General features: G+C 48.5%; 1 protein-coding gene across 1 annotated transcript in view; it reads left to right on the plus strand.

Moving 5' to 3' along the window:
• Nucleotides 1-8,331, plus strand: part of Znf668 (zinc finger protein 668) — a 10,271-nt gene that overhangs the window by 490 nt on the left and 1,450 nt on the right. Inside the window, exons 2-4 of the mRNA XM_010617472.3 lie at nt 5,078-5,272; nt 7,163-7,787; nt 7,925-8,328. Coding sequence (XP_010615774.1) covers nt 7,185-7,787; nt 7,925-8,328 — 1,007 coding nt within the window. The 5' untranslated portion in view covers nt 5,078-5,272; nt 7,163-7,184. The remainder of the gene's footprint in view (nt 1-5,077; nt 5,273-7,162; nt 7,788-7,924; nt 8,329-8,331) is intronic.

Consider the following 8,331-nt stretch of genomic DNA (forward strand, 5'->3'; position numbering starts at 1 on the left):
ATGTTGAGGGCTTTTGTTTCCGAGGTGCGACCGGCCCTGCGAGGACCCCGGCGCCAGAGGCCCCCTCCCCGGCCGAGGCCCTGCCGCCCCTCCTGCGGTCCTAAAGAACGCCATCTTGCAGAGCCTTTGTCCGGCTTTGGTGCCTCCGTTCATTCATTTTTCATTCCCTCATTCTTTCACTCTTACCTCGTTCGCCGAGGCCACGTTTTCCTAGGGTTTATTCCCAAAACGAGTCCTCCTAGGGCCCTGCCTGTCTGTCCAGAGCATCTACACCCACACGGTGGCAGAGAGGAAAGGGACTTTTGCAGCCCTTGGCCCCTCCTCAGAGCGCCTGTTAGGCCCCGACACCCTTCAGTCTCCCATGTGCCTCAGGGACCCCATTTCACTGAAGACACTGAGGCCTAGAGCACTGTGGACCCCTTACCTCTACTGCCCATTAAGTACTCCCCCATCTTATTGGTATGTGTACATGTCGCATTTTGACCCTTTTCATTTAAGTATGGAGTATTCGAAGGATGCAGAAGAGTTTTCTCTTGCAAAAAGGCAAGCAAAGGCTTGTAGGCAGAGGGCATGGCATATAGAGGTGTCCAAATTTGAGTATTTGGGCCGGAGTTTAGCTCGCTGACCAGATGAGGAGATTGCCGAAGCTGAGGCTGAAAAAGACCAGGTTTTAGGCGGAGAATATGATTAGTATTCACCTCTGTATAGTTTTATCAATTCTCCAGATCACTATGGCCTGTGAAGTTTATGTGATGACTACTTGTTTAGTGAGGGGGAGTATTAGGTGTCACCTTTTCACCTCAGCCTTGCTCCCAGGTCCTTAGCCAAAGATTTTGGGGAACTGAATATCTGCATATAAACAGCAGAACTTCATCCCCTACTAGGTGAGGAGTGAGGCAAAGACACGATTTCATCACAATAGTGAACACAGCGTAGAATAACTGAAGTGTTATTTGGACCTTGTGAACTGGGAAAGGAGTACAAATTCAGTTCATAAATAGCAGTTGCCTGTTTTTCACAAACTCCTTTGGGAGAGGCAAATTAAGACTAATTTGAATTTTATTTTGTTTTGTTTTTTGTTTTTTTGAGACAGGGTCTCACTGTGTAGTTGAGAATGACCTGAAACTCACTATGTAGCCCAGGCTGGTCTCGAACTCAAGCGATCCTCCTGCCTCAGATTCCTGAGTGCTGGGATTACAGGCATGTGCCACCACGCCCGGCTACTAATTTGAATTTTATCTGAAGTTAATTCTTGCTGTTTGCCTCAGGTGGCCAAACAGCTGTAGGTATAGAGGATACACATAGTCAAGTTTCTGGGCTCTTCAACCTGGACATCCAGTGTTGGAGGAACCCTTCAGTGCCTAATGATTCAGTTTTTGAACACCCATAACGATGTATTGGGAGGTCAATCAGTCCTCCAACTGCCTAGAAAGGGGCACTGCAAGGGTTAAAGAAAAAAAGACAATAGAGACTTCGATAGTGACAAAGCACATGGGGGGGGGCTGGATGGAGCTTGCCACTGTTTATTGGGTTCTTAGGGGTATCAGAGGGTGGCCATAATCCTGATAAGGAGTTTAGGTCTATGAGGAGTTTATGTTGATGAGGACAGTGAGATGATCAAAGACTTCTTACAACAGTGGGTGGGATGAGTTAAGCTAATAAGGAATTTGTCCCTCCCCAGGTGAAACCTTTCTCTTTTTGTATTACTACTTGGTTCTCTAAGAACCAGGATGTCTTCAGATTATGTAATCCTGCCCTTCAGCATCACAGCATCATGGGACCATTGAGGCCTCAGACAGCCCTAATCATAATTTAATTGTAAAATGAGTTTCAAAAAATTATGTACAATGGCTCCCGACAGCAGTGGAACACAATGAAATGTATTCTCTTCAAATTCTTGTTCCTTGCATTTTTCTAGATAATATAAATAAATTTCATGCAAAAATTCAAAAAATTTTAATCTGCAGCATAAATGGGTTAACAACCAGAACATAAGATGTATAAGTGCTAGCAAAGCAATACTCAGCCGGGTGTGGTAGCGCACGCCTGTAATCCCAGCACTCACACTCAGGAGGCTGAGGCAGGAGGATCACTGTAAATTCCAGACCAGCCTGGGCTACATAGTGAGTTCCAGGTCAGTCTCAAATACATAGTGAGACACTGTCTCAAAAAACCCCCCCAAAAAAAAGCAATATTCAGAAGAGAACAGACATTTGCGAGTCTGGCCAGCTGGTTTTGAATACTGGCTGCTGTTACTAGTTACTTTGCTTCTCTATTTTTTTTTTTTTTTTTTTTTTTTTTTTTTTTTTTTTTTTTTTTTTTTTTTTTTTTTTTGGTATGGGGGATCGAACTAGGGTCCTTGCACTTTCAAGGAAGGCAGCAGAACCACTGAACTAAATCCCCACTTCTATTTATCCCTTCTTACAACACTAATTTTACTAGACCAGAGCCCTAGACCTTTTTTTTTTCTTTCTGTAATTCAGACTGGACTTGAGCTCACTATGCATCCCAGGCTGGCTTTGAACTCACAGCAATCCTCCTGCCTCAGCTTCCAGAGTGCTGGGTTTATGGCATAGGCTTTTGACCTTATTTAACTTTTGACTACTTCTGCAGAGGCATGGCTACAAATTCAATCACGATAGGAATTGGGGCTTGATACATGAATTTGGGGAGAATACAAACATTCAGTCCATAATAAACTAAGCATTTTCAAGATTAGCATGAGGGCTAGGGATATAGCTCAGTGGTGCTGTGCCTGCCTGGCAAGTGCAAGGTCCTGAGTATGATTCCCAGTACTGGTGGTGGGGGGTAAAGATTAGCATGAATAATAAGCATAAAATGCTTGGAATGACACCTGACCCACAATAAACTTACAAGGAATGTTTGATCCAGATGACACCATAAAGATTTTTAAGGGCTAGAGATATATAGCTCAGTGGCACAGTGCCTGCCTGGTAAGCATGAGGCCCTGAGTTCAATTCCTGGTATAAAACAAAATTTAAGAGGGGAAAGAATGATTATCAGGAATGCAAATAGCATTAAGAAAGGTAGTCAAGAAAACCTTTAAGGAAGTGGCATTTAATTGAGACAAAAAAAGAATTCAGGAACAGCTACACAAAGGTCCTAGGGGAATAGTGGTTGTGGCAGAGGAACTGCTAGTGCAAACACCCTAAGGCAGGAAGGAATCAAGCTTTTTAATGAAGAAAGGGGGCCTGAGTATGTCAAACCTAGAGATACTGGTCTTTGTTCTGAGAATAGTGTTAAGATTTGGCCAAAAAAAAAAAAAAAAACCCAAAAAACAAAAAGACCCTCAAGAGAATAAAAACTGGTAGAGAAAGAGTCCAGCCCAGGGACCTGAAGATTTGAGGTCTTTTGTTGTTTTTGTTTTTGGTACTGAGGATTGAACTTGGTTCCTTGTGCTTGTGAGGCAGGCAGCAGAACCACTGAGCTAAATCCCTGGCCCCTGAACACTTGAGTTTTAATCTGGCCTCCTTGACTAGCTGTGTCCTTGTATATATTGTTTCCCTTGTGGGAGCTTAATCTCCACATCTGAAAACAGATGTACTAAAAATAATTTGCTCCTAGGAGCATGTGAAAACTGAAGGATGTGTCTTGGACTTTTTGCTTTGTTTTGTTTTTGAGACAAGTTGTCACTGTGTAATTCAGGCTGGCCTTCAGCTCACTATGTAGCTCAGTCTAGCCTCAGACTCATAACAATGCTCCTGCCTCAGCCTCCTGAGTGCTTGGATTACAGGCACGTGCCACCATGCCCGGCCAATTCTATTTTTATTTTGGGGTTTTTTTTTTCTTAAATATTCTCCCCACCCCCTCCCCCCATGGGCCAGCCCAAGTTTTTTTTTTTTTTTTTTTTTTTTGAGACAGGGTCTTGCTTTGTAGGCCAGGCTAATCTCAAACTACAGTGATCTTCCTGTCTCAGCCTCCTAGAGCATGCACCAACATACCCAGCTACTTATACATGTATTTGATTCTCTTTTTTTTGAGACAGGGTCTCACTATATACTTGAGACTGACCTGGAACTCACTATGTAGCCCAGGTTGGTCTTGAACTCACAGCAATCCTCCTGCCTCAGCCTCCCAAATGCTGGGATTGTAGGCATGCATCACCACACCCGGCTTGATTTTTTGTTTGTTTTTTTGGTAGGGATCGAACTTGGGTCAGTATGCTTTTTTTGGTGGGGGGTACTGGAAATCGAACTCAGGTCCTTGCACTTGTGAGGCAGTCAGTGGAACCACTGAGCTAAATCCCCGGCCTATTTGATTCTTAAGTGTTGGGTAGAATGATCCAGAAACTGTTTGAAATACAGATGCCTGTGTCCTGCCTCAAGCTCCCTAGATGATTATTGTGATATGGGAGACTTAAAGACTTCACTTGGAGAAATATCACCCTAGGAAGACTCCTCAGCAAAGTAAGGATTTAATAGTAGATTTAGACAGGCCTAGTTTACCTGGCCCTCCACTCTATGGAGTTGGTTGCCTGCTGGGACCAACCAGGTGCTCCTTACCATTTCCCTGGGAAGCTCCTTAGCAAGGTTTTATTCCTCTAGCAATCTAGTTTCTGTTTCACAGATAAGTATAAGACTGAGGCCTGTCAAGGGCCAGAATAGGGACCAAGCTCAGAACCAGCAGGCCCAGTCTCCTGAAATGTAATGGTGCTGGTTTTGATCTCAAGGCAGTTCTGTGGAGATAAGAGAAGATACAGATACAACCTGAGCTCAAGGTTCTGGTCACCATGGGGCTGGCCCTGGCAGGAAAAAGCTTGGGAGGTCTCATTCCACTGAGCAAGGACCCAGCTACTTAGAACAAGCTGAAACACCTGATTTCAAGTCCAACCTGTTTGACAGGGCAAGTCTTGTTACTCTTGGAACTTCAGTTTATTCATCTTTTAAATGGGGGCTGTAACTCCTATCTGAGGAAGCAAGAGAATTAACGAGGGTGCATGTTCTGTAAAGTTCTGGCTCTGAAAAGACTCAATAATTAAGGGCAGTAATTATTCTTGTCTCATTCAAACCTCACCCAACCCTCTGAGGTAAGTACTATTTTTACCTTCATTTTTCAGATGAGAAAACTAAGGTCCTAAGACATACAATAAATTGCACAAGTTTACATCAGCTGGAGAGTGATGGAGGCAAGATTTGAACCTGGGCATTCTCACTTCAAAGGCTATGCATTTAACCACAGTGCTGTACTGTTGTTCTGGACCTCAGTTCTTTTATCTATGAAAAGAACTTTTCTCATGATGCTGACATGAAGGGTAAGTGAGTCAGTGCACATACAGAGCATAGAATACAACCTGGAATTTCATAAGTGCTTAGTAAAAGTGATCTATCCTTTTTTCTTTTCCTTCCCTCCTTCATATTGGGCTAGGAACTCACTTGTGTTAGGCAAACAGTCTGCCACTAATCTGTAACCCCAGCCTGCTACCATTAATTTTCATAAGGAGAAAGTTCATCAAGCAGACTGTCCAGAGATAGCCTGGTAGGAGAGAGTCTCTCATCCAGAGATATAGGGATGGATCCCTTAGGAATTGTAAGAGGAATTCATACTGTTGAAACTCAAGCCCTTTAATTCAGCTTCAAGCCCCAGGATTTAGTGGGAAAGTGAAATGACCAAGTTGAGGGCAAAATGGAGTTATGTGAGATTGGGGCCAAAACACATAAAGAGGATGCGAGGAAGAGCCTAGGGGAAGTGGGGCTCAAATGAAGCATTGGTAGGATTTGGAATGACCAGAAAGAATCTGAGAACTTGAATAGTAGGCTGGAAGCCCTGGAAAGTTCATGAACAGGGGATGGGAGCATCACGTGGTACTTTATGGAGAGGACTCTGGCTGCATGGGGTGAGGAGCTGGACTATGGTAGGACTGAGGACTGCAGGCAAGAGAGTGCTGGCTTGAAGCCTTTGCCACTCACTGGAGGGGCTCCTGGGCCCACTAGGTAAGTTGTACCCTATCCTTGTATAAAGGGCCCCAAGCCTGGATCTGCATTTCCCTCAGCATCCTCCTGTCTCAGCTCTGTCTGATTTAGAAACCTCCCACCACCAAGCTGACGCACAGACAAAACAGACCTGAAACAACTACTGATTTCTCTGAGGCCTCACAGAAGTTATCCAAAGGGCTGGCAGAAGAGTGCTGGCCTCCTAGCCTCTGGTGCACCTAGCTCTTCTCCCGACTCCCAGCTTGCTCCCCTAAACAGCAGCTGCTGCTCTGTCCTTAAATGGATCTGCTGTAATCCTCTTTTCTTCATCCCCTGGGAGGATGAGCTGCTGCTAAGGCTAATGCAGCTGTTAATCCTATTTCCTCCCAGTCATGATCCTAGGAGCAGCTGGGTAGACAGTGTTTGAGCTTTGGAAAGTAGGGACCGCAACTAGTGCTTGTGTCCCAGGAGGCCTCACTAGATCAGAGGCCTCTGGCTGCTAGCTGTAGCTCAGGCTGAGAGAGTGTGAGCTCCCTACTACCAGAGTTGTAGGAGCAGGAGCCCGACAGAGATTGCAAAGCAGAGGGTGGACTAGGGATTCCTGCCTGGATTGGAGTCCCTTAAACTGTGCAAGGCCCAAACTCTGAACAGTTGCATCTCTGAGAGTGGACCAACCAGCACATAACACATGAGGGGCTTATCACTGCCACACAGTGCCAACCACTCCATGTAGCCATCTTCTGCACTTAGGCCTGTCTGCCCTGGGCATCCAAAGATTGGGCCAGGCCCACAGCTGGTTACCCTCTGCCTCTGTCACCTTGCACATGGCCCAGCATTTTACAAGTCCGTGTTCTCTGAGCTGAGGGGGAGGATGGCGAAACAGATGGAACCGAGGCGTTCAGGGGATGCTATAGAATTGGAAAAGCACAGAGGTTGGGGAGAGAAGTACAGGGAGACCTTTTGTAATGCTGTCCTTCTCTTAGCCCCTTGGACTCCTCACCCGGTTCACTCTTCACTTAGTGAGCAGAACATAGAGGAAATTTAAGAGTATCAGAGCTGAGAATGGTTGGCAGGGAAATTACGGGAGTCCCCTGATTTGTGCTGAACAAGCCAGGTGGGAAACACCGATGAGATAGCTTCTGTCTGGGGCCCTGAGAGGCCTTTGTTGAGGACAGAGGCCTTGAAGACTAGCAAAGGGATTTGGCTTTGGCCTAACTTTGATTGTCTTGCAGAGACGCCCCACCCACCAAGGCCATGGAGGTGGAGGCCACCGAGGCCGGTTCCCCAACCCCTGGATACAAGCGATGTGGCCGCCGCTATAAGTGCCTGTCCTGTACCAAGACATTTCCAAACGCTCCCAGGGCCGCGCGCCACGCTGCCACGCATGTTTCCACAGACCGTGAGGAGGTGGCAGAGGTGAAGCCAACGCAGGACACTGAAGCCAAGGGAGAAGAAGCCAGTGGGGACAAAGGGTCCGGCTCAGCGGCGAAGCCTCGGCCCTATGCGTGCTCACTGTGCCCCAAGGCCTACAAGACGGCACCCGAGCTTCGCAGCCACGGGCGCAGCCACACAGGCGAGAAGCCCTTCCCGTGCCCGGAGTGCGGTCGCCGCTTCATGCAGCCCGTGTGCCTGCGCGTGCACTTGGCCTCGCACGCTGGCGAGCTGCCCTTCCGGTGCACGCACTGCCCCAAGGCCTACGGCGCGCTCTCCAAACTCAAGATCCACCAGCGTGGCCACACCGGGGAGCGGCCCTATGCCTGCACCGACTGCGGCAAGAGCTTCGCAGATCCCTCGGTGTTCCGAAAGCACCGGCGCACGCACGCAGGCCTGCGGCCCTATGGCTGCGAGTGGGTGGGTGCGGGGAGGCCCCCGGGGTTGGAGCCCCTGGCAGCGTTTGGTCTCGGGGAGCCAGGTGTGGGTGCACCCCAGCCCGCGCAGCTGAGATGTGCGTGGAGGTCCTACCTGGAGGCTTCTTCGGGGATCCGGCCCAGGAGCCGTCGCCTTCACGCCCGCCCTCTCTGCCCCACAGGTCCCACACTGGGGAGAGGCCCTTCCTCTGCTCCGAGTGCGGGAAGAGCTTCTCCCGCTCGTCATCTCTCACCTGCCACCAGCGCATCCACGCGGCACAGAAACCCTACCGCTGCCCGGCCTGCGGCAAGGGCTTCACGCAGCTCAGCTCCTACCAGAGCCACGAGCGCACACACTCCGGGGAGAAGCCCTTCCTGTGCCCGCGCTGCGGCCGCATGTTCTCCGACCCATCCAGCTTCAGGCGCCACCAGCGCGCGCACGAGGGCGTGAAGCCGTACCGCTGCGACAAATGTGGCAAGGACTTCCGGCAGCCGGCCGACCTGGCCATGCACCGGCGCGTGCACACGGGCGACCGGCCCTTCAAGTGCCTGCA

The sequence above is a fragment of the Fukomys damarensis genome, unplaced genomic scaffold, assembly GCF_012274545.1.
Source record: "Fukomys damarensis isolate Sample0158 unplaced genomic scaffold, DMR_v1.0_HiC HiC_scaffold_34, whole genome shotgun sequence".
NCBI classification, from domain to species: domain Eukaryota; kingdom Metazoa; phylum Chordata; class Mammalia; order Rodentia; family Bathyergidae; genus Fukomys; species Fukomys damarensis.